Source organism: Phalacrocorax carbo, chromosome 8 (genome assembly GCF_963921805.1).
Source record: "Phalacrocorax carbo chromosome 8, bPhaCar2.1, whole genome shotgun sequence".
Lineage (NCBI taxonomy): Eukaryota > Metazoa > Chordata > Aves > Suliformes > Phalacrocoracidae > Phalacrocorax > Phalacrocorax carbo.
In genome coordinates this window covers 26,275,860-26,295,698 of record NC_087520.1, presented here as the reverse complement: position 1 = coordinate 26,295,698, position 19,839 = coordinate 26,275,860, and the positions used below count along the sequence as shown (strand labels likewise).

The window sequence follows — 19,839 nt, the reverse complement described above, 5'->3', positions numbered from 1 at the left end:
GTATTCTCTTAAAAGGATTGCCAGAGTTTAGCTGTTAATTTTGCCCATGTATTTTACATACGAAGAACTAGGTTTCGTATAAGAGAGGATCCATATTGGAAATGTTATATTTTTCCCTTCCCCGTCTTCCAAGTATATTAATTAGATGAACAAAAGTTCTTAGATCTCCCCAAAGCATGTATTCCATGGTCCCATATCATTGCTTCGGTGATGTTGTCTGTTGTGCAGCAAAGAAAGCATAAGGGTATTTTTCTTCTAATGTGTGCTAATAATAACACACATAGGTCACAGGGACAGTTGGTTGATTTGAAATAAATAATATTAAAATTCCAAAGTCTTCCCTGATCATGGAGAACACTTGAAAACATCTTCTAATGCTTCATGCTGTATGTTTGGGATTGGCATCCTTGTGAAAGAAGTGTCTAGTACTAAGTTCTTGTGTAAATAACGTGTAAGTCTACATTAATGCTTTCTTTTATGCTGAGACTACTGTAGTGTTGTGAGGATTTTTTTCTTTCATATATGTGCATATATACTTATATATCTTATCTTCAAGTGTATTTTTAACCAAAAGAAAGAAAATGGAAACTATTATTTCATTTCATTTAATATACTTTTGATTTCCAAACTACTAAGAAAATGCTAGTTCCAGGCATTAGCTTGTCCTTTTTATGACATTAAAAGGACAGTAAGAGAAATTAAACCAAACAGGATTCTGAGTAGCTGTACAGAACAATTTCAGGTTTTTGCACGGTAGTACAACTTACATACTTAGTGTTGTGCTAAGTGGCAGGAATTAAGACTAATGTTCTGCAGTAGTGATGTGTGCTTGATCTGAAAATTGTAGTTCCTGCTGCAGAAAGATGGTTTAAAGATGCTTGAAAGTCTGTAGACTAACACTGCAGTCTTTGCAGCATACTTCACTTGAAATGAAAGGGATAGCCCATTTCATACAGCTTGTGAACTGAAGTGGAAATTTGCTCAGATGGTTGCTAAATAAGAGTAGTCCAGAGCTCTTCAGCTGCTTTTAAGTGGAAGTTAGGTCCTAAACACCGTCTGCAAAATCTTGCTCTCTTTTTCTCTGCTAAGTTTAGTGTCCTTGTCCAAAAGAAATTATCACTTTGATTTTGTAGTATTCAGTGCTCAAAACAGGTGGTATAGTTGTAGGTACTAATGAGCTTTGTCTTTTTCTGATAAAATAATTCAGGCCTCCAGTGCCCAAAGGTAATGCTATAGAGCACTCCGAATTTCACTTGAATACTTTTCCAATTATGCCCCTATCCCTGTCACCCCCCCAGTTTTGCAATACTATTCAGTATAATTTTGGGAAGGTTGCCTAGAATTTATTCAGCGTTAAGAAAATAAGCGGCATTAAAATCTTCACACTACTGTTAAAAACTCTGTTGAGGATGCAGTGTGCTGTTTAAATGCCAAACTGTGCAAAAAGGGAACAAATACAAGTTGCCATGATTGTTTCTTTAGCTGAATTTTTATTTTAAGCATTCATCTTCTATTTTAAAGAAGGAGTTTTTACAAGGTGAAGGCCTTTAAAGAATTTGTGGAATGGAGTACTAAGCTGGGAATTCAGGATCTTGTAAGGTTCTCTAACATTCAGAAGGATTTCTCGTTGGTATGTGAAATGGGGTCTGACTTAAAATTAGAGGCTGCAAACTTAAATATCCAGAAAATTACTTATTTAATTACTTAGGAAATTCTGACAGATGAGTTATTGATATTTCTGTTTAGAATCCTGTCTAAAACGTTCCTGTTATATCTGATGAAGTCTTCTAAGAGCGAAAGATGGGCTAAGGTTTTGTTGCCCAGTAAAACAGAGGAAAACGTGGAATTTCACCCTAACACCCATCTCTTGTTCTTGGGTTAAAAAGGAGAAGAGGACAAATTCATATTATCTTCCAGTATAAGTAATTATCTGTGGTTGATCTTCTTTATTTGTTTTCCCAAAATATGAGTGCTTTAAGAGTACTGATAAAAGTACCCTCCTTGGACTTCAGGTTCATAGTATCTGTTTTATTTTCTTGGAAACTGAAACAAGCTGAAAAGAGGCTCTCCATGTTTCCTGTGACTTAATAATTGGTTAAGTAATACTATTTAGTAATCTTGTTACAGATGAATCTCACAATTCCTCTTACTTTTCTCCTGAAAAGTATGGTATGAAAAGTATGAAAAATATCCTAGTTCTGTGACGAATGTAGCGACAATTCAAAACATCTTTGCAAGCTGGAGCCTTGCTCTGGGTAAGGACAGTGTATCTGGATGTGGATCTTAGTTTATTTGAAGTCTTCTACACACTTGTTCTCCTTTGCATTTTAATTTTTTTTTCCTCTAGCTTAGAGCTAATAGCTTATTGGTTTGAGTCTGTGACTGAATATCAAGACTGAAACACACCTTTTGTCAAAGGTAATACCTGATCTTTTCTTCTGAAGGTTTGTGTCTGACCTTCTTTCTCTATGAGCATCTGAGCTCCTTGAGCTGCTCAGCAGTTACCTCCTGCCCCTGTGTTAAGTGCTTTGAAGGGATGATGGGTGCTGGGTGTTTCCTCGGTAGCTAGGCAGAGTTCTCTGTAGCAAAAACTGGCACTATGTATATGTAATTTAATTTAGATAGGTAGTAAAACTCTTAAAACCCATTATTTGTCCTGAAACAGTACCACAATGCTAGTCTTTATAGCTTTGCCTTATTCATTAATATGTAAAGTATTCTTCTTCACTTCCTAAGTGTGTATTTATGGCAGGTATTGTTGTCAGGGATTGTTGGTAGAGAGGAGAAAAGAGCCCAAGCTGTTTACAGAAGTTTGCAGCATGCTTGAACTTTCTGTTCTTTCCCTAAGATGGTGATTAAGGTAAGCAATACTGAGAAAGTCGAGCTGTGGTAGGAAAGAGAGTAGTCTCATAATTAGACTGAGTGGAAAATTAAGGGCTGGATGCTGGTGATAATTGTGAACTTGAGGTGTGAGCTGACTGAGAGTTGCTCTTGGTGAAATTCATTTTTGTGATGACATACTTCTGACCCAGAACAGCTACAAAGTTTGCTTTCCTTATCTGAGTAAGAGAAAGTCGCAAGGCATGATCTTCTTAAGTCTTTTTAAGAGACTGCCTTGCACACTTATATGGTTCATCTGAGGTTTTATTCCTTTTTAAAGTCTTTTTATTCTGTTTAGATTTGGTTGCCTATATGAATGGATAGGAGAGAAAGTCTATACACAAGATGGTAACTCTGTGGTTATTATGTATAACTGAGCCATCTGTATAAATTGAGCTGTCTGTGCTGGTCTGTAAACATTTGCCATACAAAATAGTGCTCATGTGGATTAAGACTAGGATCAACTGGTGCAACTTCAAGAAAGGAATGAAGGGACAAGTTGCTTGAATCTGTTTCTTTTTTCTCCCTTAGACATTGTTTATTAGATATTGAGCATTAAATGTATTGCAATAGGAACCACCACTTGCGGGAAATTTAGTTACTATTTTACTTTACAGGCTAGTGGGTGCTGCTATCTGTACATGTGAAAGATTGACACACAGGACACAATGCAAATCAGTCATGGGCTGTGGTTATATAATCTGCTGTTGGAGGGGAGGAGGGAAAACCAAACAGCTGCATCTGACTAAAAATAGAGGGTCTGTGACAAGAACCTGGTGACTTCAAGATAACTTAGATGCTGAGGAAGAACCAAAGGAAAATGTGTATTAAGGTCAAATCTGGTATCAATGGAGTCAGAGTTGTTTGGCCGTTAAGAGTAACAGATTAAGATGGTAATCCTGGGAAGCTGACGTGTTTGATTATGTTGTGTTTTTTTCACAATATGTAGGCTGAATGAAGTCTTGTCTATTTGGATAAAGCTTGACTAGGATGAGACCATTTGGAAAAATACCAAACTGTCTTGTGTGCTGTTGCAAAGCAGTTGTAGTCGCACCTGATCTAATTTTATAATTTATAGTTTGGCATATGGTTCTTGGATCACTACATAGTGCACTGAGAATCACTATGTAGTGAGTCACTGTAGTGCAGGGATTTGAAAAACATCCCTAGTTTGACAAAATGTTGCTTATTTTGTGTGTGAATTCATAGTAGCACTTCATGCTCTGTCCCCTTCCCTCCTGTATGACTTATGGGCATGGTGCAAATGAAGTCCTGAGAGTTGGGATGTGGGAGATGGGCAGGGTACAAAAGCATTTGTGCTAATGCTTTTATCTTGCATATTTCTGAAAATTGGAAATAAGCTCTTTTGTCAAAGTATCCCTCTGCTTAAAACACGGTGGTCTCTTTTCTTTTGTGTTGTACAACTGCAAGCAGTTCATCATATCTCACCTGAAGAGTAGCCAAATAAGTAATGTTGCTGTGAATGAGTGAGAAATGAGAGTAGATTGGGCCTGGGTCAATAGTAAGCAGCAGTTTGGCTGTTAACAGCAATAATGTAAATATGGGAGTTGTTGCCTAAAGCTGCCCTAGTGGGCCAGCAAAGTATGTGAAGCAGACTTGGCAATAAGCCCAGCCTGTAAAACATCATCTGAGTCCTTGCATTTGTCCAGGCATGCCATGTGGGGTTCGAATGACAGTGGAATTTAAGATGAGTGAAATGATCAGTAGGGTGAAGTAAAATTGCAAGCTTAACAAGCCAATGTTCTGGTCTACCTTAAGTACACCATCTGCAAGTATTCTTGTGAAATACTGGCAAAATAGGACATTAGAAAAAAAGGTTGAACTGTTCAAAGTCATTCAGAGAAGATTTTAAATCTGAAGAACTGCAGAACTGGTTGATGAGCAGGCTTTTGGACTGTGGTGTGGCCTGCACATCTCATGAGTTAAGGGAACAGCTGAACTTAATCATTTACATGGCTCTTCTGATTAAATGTCTTGGTGGCATGGAATTCTTATGGTTACTTTTCAGACAAAGGAGGGTAGGTGTGATAGAAGATACTTCTGTTAGTTTTCTTTGGGAGGCCCAGTCCTCATTTTTATGTACCTGGGGGAAGGAGAGAAGAATCAACACTCTGGCGATCTGACCCATGATTGTTCAGCAATAAAATAATGAAAACAGAACTCTGGGTTTAGTGTGTGTTTGTGTTGTGTTGCATTTTTGTTCTGGTTTTTTTTTTGTGTGTGTGTTTGGGTTGGTGGGGTGTCTTTTGTTGTTGTGGTTTTGTTTTGCCTTTTTTTTTTAAAGCAGAAACAAAAACTTAATTTGAGGCTGCATAAAAGACAATTGTAGGTAGAAACATGTGCTCACAGGTACTTACAGCTAATTTATTATTCCCAGAAATGCAGAATCATATTATACGTATTAATATTTAGATTAATAGCAATTGCTTGTTTAAAAGAATGGCTTCTCAGACTGCATTTTGAAGATCAGTCATCACATCTAAAAATGAGAAATATTTTTAATACAGCAAAATTGCTGGATGGAGTTGGATTTTTCTGTGGTTTTTTTTTTTTTGTTAACAGGTTGGTGGAGAGGGTTGTTTTTGAAATCTTGTAAATATTCCTCTTTGGACTTACTCTTAAGTCCTTTCAAACTGAGATCGTTCTATTTTCTTATGTATGACGCTATTCAAGATTGCAGGAGGCAAATCACTTTGAATTCACTGCTTAATGAGAGTCTTCATGTTTCAGTGGCTACTAAATTTGCTTTTTAGGAAAAAATGCTGGGAGAAATGTTTTTTAATCCCAGATTTCAAATTTTTTTAAAATGGCTTTGGTAAATAGAAAAAGATGGGAAGACCACTTAAACATAAATTCAGTGAGAAGCAGCATTTGTATTATGCTGGAGAAAGAATGGAATTGTGACTGATTGTGGTTGGGACAGGGGAGAAACTGTAACATTCCAGTTGAAGCTGTACAGAGTAACCCTTTGTATCATCATACCCAAAATGAAAGCATACTCTATAAACAGAAAGATGTGCTGATAGCACAGTCATGGTGCATTTATTAATAATTAGTGACAACAATTCACTGCTTTTGATGCCGCATAATGGGCTGTGATAATGCCTACAATGATTTATAGCTACTCGTGTGTATCTTAGGTGCTTTCCAGTAGCTGTTCCCTAAATCAAGAACACAAAGGAGATGAGGAGGTGGAGTAACTGTGTGATTACAAAAGGCTTTAACGATGTCATTTGGGATAACCGTTCTCAAGTGGCAAGGCCACAAGAGAATGTGTGGTTTAATCTGAAGAACCACTAAGAAAATCTGTCAACATTTTGTATTTTGCATTCCTTCTTTAAATTAGGTTAGAATCTCACTGATAAATTGTAATTATCTGTGTAATTCATCAAATTTAGGCTTTTAAGAGCAAATGTGACTGTCTTTCAAATTGCCTACCTTTTTTTGGCTAGGGGTGGGAGGTTAGGTTGATTTGGTACTGTATGTGGTGAAACCTCCATTTCTGCTGGAATAAACACGAGCTATTCCAGGACTTTGAAGAGATGCAAAGTTTCAGGTCTTGCATGTGGCACAGTTGTGAGGTATGGTAATGTGGTCTCCCTTGTATTTTGGGGATCATTCTGACAACTGCTGAAAAAATGGCATTTGTGCTCAGCTTCAGCCTCCCTTTTCTCATGTGGCTGTTTGATTCCTGTTACACTGACTGTGTCAATCTTAGAAAAGTGAATTCAAGGTGTTTCTGTTTCTACATTGATGTGAGCAGCTGGGAAAGCAGGAAAGTTTCAGATTATCATTCTGGCTCATTTAAGTCCTTTGATGTACAGAGCCTTTTGAGTTTCATGCGCCTGAAGTCTATATTAAAGCTGTGTTATAAAATATAGTGGTGAAAAGCTGTAATATTAATGATTTGAAATAGTAACTATATGGTAGGCTTACCTGCTGTGGAATGTTTTGCTCTCTGTCATGTTGTAGGGCAGTTGCAGAAGTACTGTGTAATTTTGTTGAGGTGTAAAGCATACCCAAACTGGTTTGTTCAGATACTATCAATACCAGTTTTCAGCCTCCTGTTTGATAAACAGAAAGAGGCATGCACCCAAATTGGTCTCACATTCTCATGCTGTGTAACTTCTCCCTGCTCAAACTTCTTGCCTTGACTTATTACATTCCTTTTCTACCAATATTTGTGAAGACCCTGGCCTATGTCACCATACTTTCCTATAAACTAAAATACCCATTTTCCTGCACACTCCTGTCATGTTTTGTTTGCTATGGCCCTACTTCCACATTCTGATCTTGGAAGCTTTGGTTCTGCTCAGTGCTTAGTTCAGGGCTGGAGCAGACTGTAAACCTGGAGGTGTTTCTGTATACAGCAGCAGGTTGCTAGCAGCAAGCTCGTTGGTCTTAGAAGCTGATCAGTGGTAAAGGCATCCATGTAGGTAGTCAGGTGAGGATTTCAGTTTATAGGTACAGCATAAACCAGAACTTTGAATAACTGGAGAGCCTTTTATGGAGTCTGTTAGTTTTGCCCCCACAAAGGAACAGTTAGCTTGTGGATGATGAAGTGGCCTGCGATACCAAGAATCTAGACAAACCTTTGCCTGGCAACTGCAGCACAGAGTTCCCTTATTCTCTTCAATCAGTATTGCCTAATGTCCTCACTTAACTTTACAATCAGTCTTCTTCCTGTGGGTTAGGCACAACACACCAGTTTTGATGTGCTCAGTCTTCTCTCAGTTCCTGTGTCTAGATGTACCAGCTGCTCTGGGGTTGCAGGGCTGCAGTCCTCTCATAAATTCTAACAGCTGATTATGTAGAATAATGTACTTCATCTTCACAATAGCAGTGAGAAATAGGCTGTTAATAGTATGTGTTAGTAACTGTTGCATGTATGTATTGTGTCATTTTAAGGATCTCCCCAAAGGCCACAGTCTATTTCTTAATATCTCTGAACTACTGGGTCCTGTTAAGCTGACTTTCTGTTTAACACTGAATGACAAGTGATGCTTCATCAAAGTGGAGGGTAATGGCCTCCGTTTTGTCTACAAGGCTATTATGCAGTAAAACACTGTGCCCTTTTGTGTGACGTACCCATAGAGAAAAAAAGAAGCGAAGGGGAGCCTGTAGAACTTAAGATTTTTAAAGAAAAAAAGTAAATACTTTTTATCCTGTTATGACTATTAATGAATAATCCTTAAATACTGAATCACAATCTCTATGAAGTTTTCATTTAAATACATGCTTCATAATCAACCAGCAATACCAGGAGAGCTGGAGAAGGCACAGGTATAAATGCTGCCTAGCACTTCCTGCTGATATTTGCTGTTCTTGTAACTGAACTTAGAATGACTAATTCTTGCTGAACCTTACAGTTACAAGCTGGATTCTTTACCTGCTTTGTATGTCACTTTTTGTCAATGTATATCAAAGCAATCTGCTCTGAAATATTATGAGAATGTGTGTGTTTTTTTTTTTTTTAAAAAGGAAAAAAGTCTCAGTTGAGGTTAACTCCATTTGCTGCCACAGAAGTACATCATTTTATGGAATGTGCTGCTGGCTTAAGCAGTTGCATTTGATTTTCATGTTTGGTTAGTCTGTTTTTCTTACATGCCAAGTAAAATTTCATGACTGTTATTTCCCTGTTTGGAGCTTAATTCCGTTACTTCATAGTGAAGCTGGATGTACACTGAGACCGCCATTCTAGTTTAAATGCATACCGGGCTATGGCCTAAGGGTTTAGTTACGTGCTACTTTTTTATTTGATAGGTAAAACACCTGCAGTTCCTGTCCTGGTTGCATGTTTCTCTCCATGTTCTAAAGCTTGCCATCCTGCCAGTTGTATATATACAGGTGTCTACATTAGTGGACTGCAAGTCTGATTGCCAAGATCATCTGGGTTAAAAATACCTTTCCTCTCACTTCCCCCTCCCCCTTCGTGTGTGAGTGTGTATGTGAGGGTAGTTGCTTCTGAAAAAAAACGTTATGTGTAGTTACACCCTGAGAGCCAGTGTGTGCTTATTTTATTCAATGTCAGTTATAAATATTTGATATGCTGTAGCATTCTCTTTTTTAAACTAGTGCAGCTTCCTTGTTCTTCTGCATTTCTATGGAGTATAATGAATTCTCATCCAGGCTAGAATTTGGAAAAGACTCGGTGATAAGCTCCCACTGTTGAGAAGATTGTTTTTCTTGTACATTTCCAGTATTCTTGCTTAACACAACAAAATGACTGAAATTCTGATGGGCATGGCAGAGCTGCCTCTAGCGTACATGATTGACAGAAGTAACACTTATTTTTATCCTTTTTGAGTAATCTGATATGACCAAGAAACAGAGCACAAAATCATTGAAGAGGGAGAACTGCTTCATAAAATGACAGTTGTTGTAAATCATCCTTTTCTGAAAGCTTAAACTTGCACTATTGTTTTGTGTGTTGCTAAATCTGGTCTGAAAGGGTGCATCTTTCCCTTGCTCCACCTTACTACCTTAATTGTTTTCACAGTTTGTACTTTTTTAGTACTGTGTGTGGTGGCTTACTACTCCATTATACTCCTTAAACTAATGCATTGCTGTGTTTATAAGGTTTTTTTTGGGATGTGTTTTTTAAGTTGATGGTTAAGCTTATAGGAGGCATTTCTGTCGAACTTACAGCTTGCAGTGGAAAACTGGAGTTAAATATCCAGTTATAAACTTTAGTGTGGTATTGTACTACCAAGAACTCTGATCGATTGTCTTTTTAAGCGCACAAAAGGAAAACTATGACTATTGGGTATTTTGGCTCCTTTGTGAAGATTAAGACCTCTCTTTCATCTCAAGAAATATATGAACTGCTGCAAATCAGTAGGATAATGGAATTCAAAAATAGAGCTGCATATGGTTTTTGTTCTTATTTACAGGTATTTCTGTGGCATTCTTTATAATACCATCATGTTCAGAAAGCGATAATGGTAACTGTCATGACAGAACTGAAAAACAGAAGAGGCTGTTGTTCTTTTTAACGTTTGGGAGTGGAGACAGGTTATATGACTTGCCTGAGAACACACATGATGCCTGTGGCAATGCTCAAGTCTTTCCTCATGCTATTTAAAGGACTCGATTACTGATCCTGTTTTCGCAGTAGCATTTTTGTAAGACTTTGGTTGTGTTGCACTTTCTTAGTGCCTTATAACAACTCCTATTGTCTGAACCTGTTTGTTTATGGGCTTACAAACCTAGAATAATAAAGTGGTTTTGAGATCTTTGGCACAGGGCGTGTGTTCAGACATTTGATAGTAATTGACCTTCCTTCTGTGGAGAAATCTGGCTCACTGCACAGCTGCACATGTGCATGTGCCAGTACATCGCTGAGGAGTGAACAACTGGTGGGCAAGCATTACTAGTCCTGAATGTGCAGTCTGATAGGGCAAACAGCAAGCAGAATGTACTTTGGGGGCAGTTGTTCTGGATATTATTTAACTATATTCTCCAGTTCGACAGCTTATGTTGAAGTGTAGTTAGCAGCTTAGTGAGGGATGAGCCAGCGTTGTTTTAACACAGAATAGGAGCTTCTGTAGAACAGTCTGTTTGCAGACAGTAGCAAATGCACATTCAGAACAACAGACCACCTGGTTCTCATTGATAAATCATGACACAGATGTCTGATGTAAGGTTGCAGTGGAAGTCTGCAGCTTTATATAGCTTATATGCACTATGTGAATACAGAGCATCTGCTAACTTTTGTGATCCTTCAGTAGTAAACCCAATCTCAGCAGCATGGGGGAGAAGGCTTCACTAAATTTCTAGAGACTCAGTGGCTTCTCCATGCCTGGTGATGTTAAAAATCTAAATACATTAAAACAAAGCCAAGTTTCTTTCTATGCTAGCTATCCAGAAGACCTCCTTTGACTGTAAAACAAAATCTGTTTGGCATGATTTTGTGCTTAGCAAACATTGAGTTCTTGTTTTGTTTTCCTGTCTCCCTTTAAATGTGTACTGGAACAAATAAACTATTAATACTACTTCTAAAACTAAAGTTAAACTTACTGGTCCATAATTCTTCGGTACTTTAACATTTTATTTAGTCCAATTTTCTTTAGTCTGCATTGCTGTTAACTTTGTTAGCAATTTACTCAGTTGACTTTTTAGTAAAGGAAAAGTATTTAACACACCTGCTTTTCAGGGTCATGGCAGGCGTTTGATGTGAATGGCACTGCTTCTCTTGGGCTTTGTATTTTGCTGTGTCTATCCTGTCTAGCATCTTGCCCCCATGTGCTTGTTGTAGGTTTTTATGTTCTGCCCTAGCTTCTGTTTCTTGAATGCTTCTTGCTTATAGTTTATGGTCAGTGAGGACGTCATGACTTGGCCGACTTCACTTTTACTGTCTTTCCTCCCCCAGTAGGATTGTTTAGATGTAACAGCTCTCCTATTAAGTAACCAGATTTCCATAACACCATTTTTTGCCTTGGGCTTTTTTGCCTTGCACTTGCCTATTGTGAGAATTTCCTGAGTTTGTTCACCCGCTGCTTTCTTAAGCCCTGTGTTAATTTTTTTTTTTTTTTTTTCAGCTATTCTCACTCCTTTCCATCTTAAGGGTTGCCAGCTGTGGGTTTTTTGCCCTTTCTTTTTCCCCATTTTTTTCACCCAAGTTATCTTCATCTTTGTGTGTTTACTAGTTCCTTCGAATTGCTTAGAGGGCTATTCCAGGTTGGATTCTCTCTACAGTCTTTAACAGGACAAAAATAATTATTGGTAAATCATCTAGTAGAACTAATGACACGAACTGTAAAGGTCTTAGTGGGTAGTGTTGTTCTTTGTATGGGCAAGGAACAGGTGATTTTAGCATGTGACTGTAAGGGGGAGGGTTTCTATGTTCAAACTAAAATAAATCTAATTGTTTATTAATGGTGTCTGAAAACGGTTTGTGTGGTTTAGACTCCAAAATACATTGTTTCCACAGTCTTAAGCATGCTTTTGGGATTTGGTGTTCATTAGATGCACAGTTCTTACTCTAGCTTTCTAGATTCCTGTTTTTTGAGTGTGTGCATATATGCTGCTGGGGAGGGGTAATGGGAGAGCACGGTGCCAAACTCATTAGAAGTTGTTTGTTGTGGAGGGGGACCAAAGAAACCTGAGTGTGCTCTCCTGCCTTCTCCATCTCTTCCACAGTTTTTCCCAGCTGGTGTTGATAATTCTGTGCTAGTCTCATCTCTCCACCTCAGCTCCATGAAATTTAAATTTTGAACGTACATCTGCTTTTTGTAAATCCCAGCAACATTGGAAGTGGACAAATTGTCTTAAATATTTCAAGATTTTTTTGATTATTGCTGCAAGGGAAATATGGCTTTTTGCAATGGTGAGAGTTTTAGCACAAACAAATGCTGCTACTGTTCTTAAAGCCATTAATGATAGTAATTGGTTACACACAGAAGTTTTGAAGACTTCCAACTGTTTTCCTATAATGTTTTTGTTGTTGATACTATTATTCTAAAATTTCTGTACCTGTAACTGTTTTATTTCCAAGTTTTTTGAGCAGCTGGATAATTGCTTTTATTAGGATTGCCTTTTTCCTCTCTTGACCTACGCTTCTAATACTGAGTTAGGAAACAAGGACATCTGTGATCTTGCACCTGAATACACCGAGAGATGTGGAAAACCACTAACTCCCTACTGTCTGCATTTTGTGTTTTGTGATGGGAAACAGCAGAAAGACAGACCCTGATTAAAGTTTTAAAAGATGTTTGTTATCCTAGTGAAAGGATAGGGTAATGCAGTTTTGACAGTGTTCCATGTAGTGAGCTTGTGTTAATTAGTTGTGTGTTATACAAAATAGTCCTTCTTGATCCTTTTAGTGTATACATATTTAGAAATTAACCTATACCAATGTTTTGTGCTCTTAACACACATGATAGTAGTTAATGATGTAATTCTAGAAATGTAATACATGACTATGTAATATATATAAAATCACACGGTGCTTATAAAGCTACCTACTACTAGTCTTAAATGTAATTTTATGCTTGCTTTAATAGATTACTAATAGAGCTGCTTCCTGCCTGTGAACTTTCAGGCCTTTTTTTTTTTTTTTCTTTTAAAAAAAGTCTGAGGAAGATAGTCCATTCCTTGGTAATAGCATGCCTTCTCCCCATTTGAAAATGTTTCCTTGTTGTCTCTGAGGAGATGCTGTTTTGTTTTGTTTTTGTTAATTTTAAGCTGATTGCTATTAGTGAAACTGATAATAGAATTACTTCATTAACATACTAAGTTTTTTCATCATGGAAAGGCCAAAAATACATGGCTTCCTGTCTGGATGTTTTATCTGATTGTGGGAGAGACTAGATTTATTTTAAAACAAGTATTAATAATCTACTGATACTCAGGACAAAACCCATTAAAAAAAAAAAAAAAAAAAAAGCTAATACCCAGAGATGCAATTAATGTCATCCAGTAGGGATTTATGGAAAATAATTGTATGAACATGATGTCTCCTTGTCACATTTGACACAGGAGCATTTTAGTTGCAGAAGTGTTTGTGCTTCTGCATAATACTCCCCTACTATTGAAAAAAATACTTTAAAAAACCAAACCCACATGCAAAGCATTAGAAACTGTATAATTTTAATGGTGACGTTAAATGTTAGTGATGGGTCAAAAGCTCTGAAAGTAGTTCACCATTAAAACAAATTACTCAGGTTGTAGAGAAAAGACTGTGAACAAATTTTGAGACTAGTTTCAGTGTCTAGTGGAGAAGGTCCAAGTATATCTGACTTCATCTGCTAGGAGATGATAGAATAGTGAACTGCTTGAGGTCTCTGCATACTTACTTTCTGTAATTGTTGAGGGAGGGCTCTGTTTTACAAGGGGAAGGAAACAAGGGTGTAAGCATAGAAGTTACAAAATAAGAAAAAAGCTTGTGTTTTCTACTCTTCTTTCAGACAAGCGTCTCATACTGGCAGTTAATTCAGTATTGAGAAGTGGGGCAAGAAAATCTGCATCGGTTCTGTGAGACAAAGTTGCTAATTTTGTTAACTGGACTTGCATCCCACTCAATTGCTTGTTTTTCTTTGGAATATTTTCTATGTTTTGGATAAGTAGTGAGATCTGAGAATATTTTGTTTTAACTTTTTTATGGTGAACAATTTGTGCTCAAACTTCATGAGACTGCACCTGAAAAATGCTGTTCTGTGGGATGGACACTTGAGAGTTTTCTAAGCAACCAAAAAAGATCTTTGGAATAAGATTCTTCATAATATCTTTAATAATATTATTTGTTAGGCCTCTTTTGATTGAATGATTTTAGTTGTTTATAATCTTCATTGAAGTTTGAGTCACCATTAGATGCTTTCTAGTGTTAAAGGAGATAAATATTATGTATGTGACATTCTGGTGCATCTAAGTACTGACTAGTGGGCTTGCAGTAAGTATCATAGTCCTAGTCATGTCAAAAAGATTTAATTTTATGATTAAAATGTTTAATTATGAAGGGAATGTAGTTATGAAGGATAGTTTGAATTGAGCGTTCCAGCTTAGATACCTTCAAGATTTTAAACCCATTTTCTGTGTGTATTATATTTTCAACCACTGAAGATGTGCATAAATTATGGAATCTGGTTGAAAACAAGATTTATAACAGAAAATTGTTTAGTCATATTTAGCTGTAAATATGGCTGGGAAGACTTAAAACAATGAGCTTTATTTTATGTGGCTAGTGTAATGGGAAATGTCTATTATGTTGAAAACAGGGCCATACCTGGGAAACAAAGGATTTATTTTATGGCATTTTCCAAGTACTGCATTCTGACTTGGTCCCTCTTTATTTTTGATTTTGTTTTCAGACCTTGAGTCAGATGACTGTGCATCCATATACATCTTTAATGTAGACCAACCATCATCCTCTGTAAATCAGCCGATTTGTATTCCTCGCCATGGATTGCAGTCTCACTCCTCTCCTCTGTCACCACCTACAAGACTTCAGAGTCATAAGAACTATGAAGGAACTTGTGAGGTACCAGAATCCAAATATAGTCCACTAGGTGGACCCAAACCCTTTGAGTGCCCTAGTATTCAAATTACATCTATTTCACCTAACTGTCACCAAGGGATTGAAGCCAATGAAGATGAATTGCACACAAATGGCACAGAAAATGAGTATATGGAAAGGCCTTCACGGGACCATCTCTATCTTCCTCTTGAGCCATCGTATAGGGAATCATCACTCAGTCCGAGCCCAGCCAGCAGCATTTCGTCCAGAAGTTGGTTTTCAGATGCTTCTTCTTGTGAATCCATTTCCCATGTCTATGATGATGTAGACTCAGAGCTAAATGAAGCAGCTGCTCGATTTACTCTTGGCTCTCCTTTGGCATCTCCTGGTGGTTCTCCAAGAGGTCCCAGTGATGAATCTTGGCAGCAGCCTTATGGATTTGGGCATGCCTTGTCACCTAGACAGTCTCCCTGTCATTCTCCGAGAACTAGTATTACAGATGAAAATTGGCTAAGCCCTAGGCCAACATCAAGGCCCTCATCAAGACCTACATCCCCCTGTGGGAAACGACGACACTCCAGTGCTGAGATTTGCTATGCTGGTTCTCTCTCTCCTCACCATTCTCCAACTCCATCACCTGGCCATTCTCCCAGAGGAAGCATAACAGAAGACACATGGCTAAACACTTCCATCCATAATGTACAAGGCCTTAATTCTGGCCTTTCACCATTTCAGTGTTGTACAGAGACTGATATTCCTCTAAAAACAAGAAAGACCTCAGAGGATCAGACTGTCACTTTATCTGGAAAAATAGATATCTGTCCTGAAGAGCAGGGTAATTTATCGACGTCTCTTGAAAGTGCAGTAGATGACTGCTCTGGATCTCAACACACCTTGAAAAAAGACTTGCCCGGAGACCAATTTCTTTCTGTTCCTTCGCACTTTACTTGGAACAAACCAAAGCCTGGTCATACTCCTATATTTCGGTAAGTGATTAGAAAGTCCTTCAGGATGCTTCCCTCCCATTTTTCCCCTCCTATGCACCTTAAATAGACATATAAATGTGCCTATATTTCAGTAATGCATTAAGACTTCTTAAAGAAAACTTCTTGTAGGCAGGTAGATAATATAATTAGGAAAAAACAAGTTGAGACACCAAATACCCATCTTGTTCTTCTTTTAAAAATACAGTAGATGTGTTGTAACAAAGGATTCAGTTTATTTAAATAAAGTTTCTTTGCATATATGCTCAGAGCCCAGCTGAATCAAATGTCTGCAGATTTTGTGCACGCTTTGCAGTTCCATACCATTCTGAGCAGTTGACATTTTAATATTGCTGAAGAAACATGACTCGTGATTTTATAAAATGGAGACCACAAAAGAGGTGGGGGGCTTTATTTGCTTCTGGTTTTACTTGCTTCTTTGGGCTGATAGAATTCTAGAAATAGACTGGAGAAAATAAATTTGCATGCCATACAGAAAATCGTCCAGAAAGAATTGATGCCTGGGCTGTCATTCCAAGGGTATTTCCACCATTGTGGTGCTGAGTTAACTAGCTCTTTTCCTTTTGTAGTCCTGTCATGTGCTAGCAGGATGATTTGTGGAGGCTCAGGAGAAGGAACTAGTTCAGTTGGGGGAAAAATTCACCCTCCTTGCCATTCTGTTAGCTTTTAGATAGAGCAGTTCTGTGACCTTTCCAACCATATAGCTTCTGGAATCACTTCACCAGCACAGTGCAGTGGCTGGAGTAGAAGTGAGAACTTAAGAAGCATTGCCGCTGAATGGACAGATGGATGATGCAAGTTATCCATTGGGTTCCTGAACCACCACCTTGTACTAGGTTTTAAAAATACGGGGTAGGGGGGTACTGGGAGGAAGGAACTGCAGACATTTTTTGTGTGGACATTTGTAAGAAAGGTACATTAGATTAATATCTGTTAAGCACAATTATCCATATAAAAGTCATAGGCTTAAATATCAGTGCTTCCATGCTAGCCTGTATTGATTTTAAAATTACTGATTAAAATAGTATCATTCTGTCCACAGGCAGTGCTTAAGATTTGCTCTTCAAGGATGTAGTGAATGAAGCAATTCCTCTTTCTTAGATTCAGGGGTGGGGAAGATAGGGTAGGATTCTCCACATATATGCTTTATATTGAAAAAGGCTAAGCTTAAATCTTTAAATGACAAAAGACAGTGTTCTTTTCATTGCAAAGCCATCTTTGTGAAGGATTCGTTTTCACACTTTGTATTTTTAATTTTAGAAAGAATTGCCTAGAAAATATTTGTGGCTTTAACATTCTCCCCTACCCCCACCCCTCACCAAGTAAGTGAAGCAAAATAAAGAAGTAAATGTTTCTGACCAATCTTAATAGATGCCCTATAGGAGACTTTTTTCCTAGAGTTTTAAATTCTTAGCAGAAAACCTAGAGTTAACTATTGCCCAGTAAGCCAGGTTTACTGAAGTGGTATTCTTTTCAGGGACCTCCCTCAAAAGCACAACTTACTGAAAAGTGGATGCTGGCTTTCATGGCAACATGCTAGTTTCTATGTAACTCCCCTTCCTAGTGGCTTTTTCCAACTTCAGGCATCATTCTTGCATCATTTCAATGTCTTCATGTATTATTTCCTGATGACTTATCCGATGAAAAAAATGTTTTAGAATACATGTTCTCATTATCTTTTGGGTACCTGAGTATTTTCAGGGGTGTCCGTCTTATGGAATATAAAAGCACCCAGTCATCTTAAGTTTTGTCTAAATTCTTTAGAAGTGGTCAACTAGCTTAGTTAATATCTAAATATATTTCAAAAATGCTTATTCAGCCATTTTGTCATTTTTGTGTAATTGTGTAACCACAGATTTTTTTTTTCCCCTCTCCTCAGAAAGGTATTAATTTTAGTGAACAGAAGTGATTTTTTGTCTTTTTTTTTTTTCTTTAATGTCTTTCCGCATAACTGCTTATGAATGTGAAGTTTAACAGTAAAGATGTAAAGCTGCAAGCTGGAAAGTTCTGTTTTACAAGGTCTGAAACTACTCTGTTGACAGATACGTTAACTGTCTTGAAGTTTGGGGGTTGGTTTTTTTGGTGTTTGGTTTGTTTGGTTTTTTAAATTCTGTTGCAGACTGCTCATCTGTTAATGACAGGTGTTCACTCTGTTACTAGAATCTTTTCATTCTAACTAAAACACCAATAATTATTTTTCCTTAATTCTGTATTTTGGAATTGTATTATACTTAGGTTGGATACTCAGCAGTCCTTACATGGCATTTTTCTTAGCTCAGACTAACATAGCTCACAAAAGGTGAGCACTACTGAAAGATAAAAGCACGTGAACCTATAGGCGTGTGGCAAGATGGGGTGTGGATCTAGGTTTTTTTGTGGGATGACCAAAATAGTTACAAAAGTAGATACTCAGTTAAACCTGCTTCCTCTTGTGGGCAGAACTGAGCAGAACTGAATAAAAATCAATTTTACTGCTTTCATTAAGAAGTAAAAATATTTTTTCAAATGTCAGAATTTATGTAGAAGCTGGCACTGAAGAACTTCTCTAAATATAAAATGGGCAAACATGCAGAAGACCATAAAAACTACACCTATTCACAAGTAAACTATGTAAAACTATTGAGCTGTATACATTTGCTGCCAAAAATATAGTCTGACTATTGAATTAGTGGAAATGGCTGCATTGGCAGCTGTAACCTCAGTGAAATGGTGAATTACTTAACAGTTATAGGCTGGTCCACAGGTGCTAGGAGAGTATGCATCTTCAGTATGTTAAAACATTTCATTTTGTCGTATAATATTTTATAATTTTGATGCTTATAAAGTAGGGGAGCTAAGTTTACTCTTATGCTTTATGAATAAAAATGAAATGCGAGAAGATCCACTGTTTCTTAGTTTATGACAGTGACCAAAAGTAAGCACCTCTGTTGCCATAGTTAGATACTAATTGCAATTTATATCTTCATTACATATAGTAATATATTAACTGTAATATATTACAGTTAATATGCTTTTTAAATGTCTTGGTTGTATTGTTAATTACAAAGTAGTGCAGCGGGGTGTCCAAGTGTATTAAGTGACTCAGACAAGTGTGCATGCTCAGCTGCAATAAACTGACCCCTGGTAGAAGTGGGGATAACTTACCTCACATGTGACGTGGTGTGAAATGAGCAGATAGCACCTTCCCCTCTGACTGCTATCTAAAGCTTTGTAAATCTGTAATCTAGTTTATCTATTGAGTCCTGACTGTTTTCCTTCTTTCTTTGATGTTCAGTAAGTGTGTAATACTGAACAAAACTAAAAAATGTGCAACATGCTGCTGAGCAATTTAATCGAATTTCAGGTGTCAACCAAAGAATTTTGTCAGATGACAGCTTGTATTTGGTCAGAGAAACCCTCATCTGCCAGTGCATAGCACATGAAAAATGTGTGTGTTATGTGCCTCGAGTCACGTTTCTGCTTCCTTGTCAAGGATAAGTCTGGACAAGTGAAAATAGACAGAGCCAGTGCAACAATTTCTTTCAAATAGGTAAAAAGGAACTAAGTAGTGTCTTCTGTATCTAGGAATAATGAAGTCAGTGATGTCATTAATCAAGTACCTTGGCAGATGAGCACTCTTTTGATGGCAGATTAAATGGTCATTTTACAGAATATTCAGCAATGATGTTATTTGATCATTTTATTTATTACATTTCTACTCTTGTTACTGTTACTTAAGATAGCTCTTTCTTCCACGCCCCCAGCCTACCCCCAGGATGATGGATAGGAAATAGCTTTATCTGTGTGTCTCACTTTTCCCTCCCCTGCACTTGGAAAATACCTTTCTTTTTGGGATCCTAAGGTAGTGATAGTAGATCTGGCCTCCCCGTTTGCTTAATACCACAACATGTCATGAAGACAATGGTTTTATGGCTTCTTCTTGTACGTCTACTCTTAGAGCTTGAGTTTTACTGACAGAAAAAACCCGAAATTTTAGGTTTT

At 37.5% G+C, this 19,839-nt stretch overlaps 1 protein-coding gene across 4 annotated transcripts in view; it reads left to right on the top strand.

The window, feature by feature from the left end:
• The window catches only part of NFATC3 (nuclear factor of activated T cells 3), an 81,710-nt gene that overhangs the window by 2,220 nt on the left and 59,651 nt on the right, over positions 1-19,839 (top strand). For all 4 annotated transcript variants that reach the window (XM_064459346.1, XM_064459344.1, XM_064459345.1 and 1 more), the window contains exon 2: positions 14,709-15,840. In XM_064459346.1, the coding sequence (XP_064315416.1) occupies positions 14,709-15,840 (1,132 nt within the window). The remainder of the gene's footprint in view (positions 1-14,708; positions 15,841-19,839) is intronic.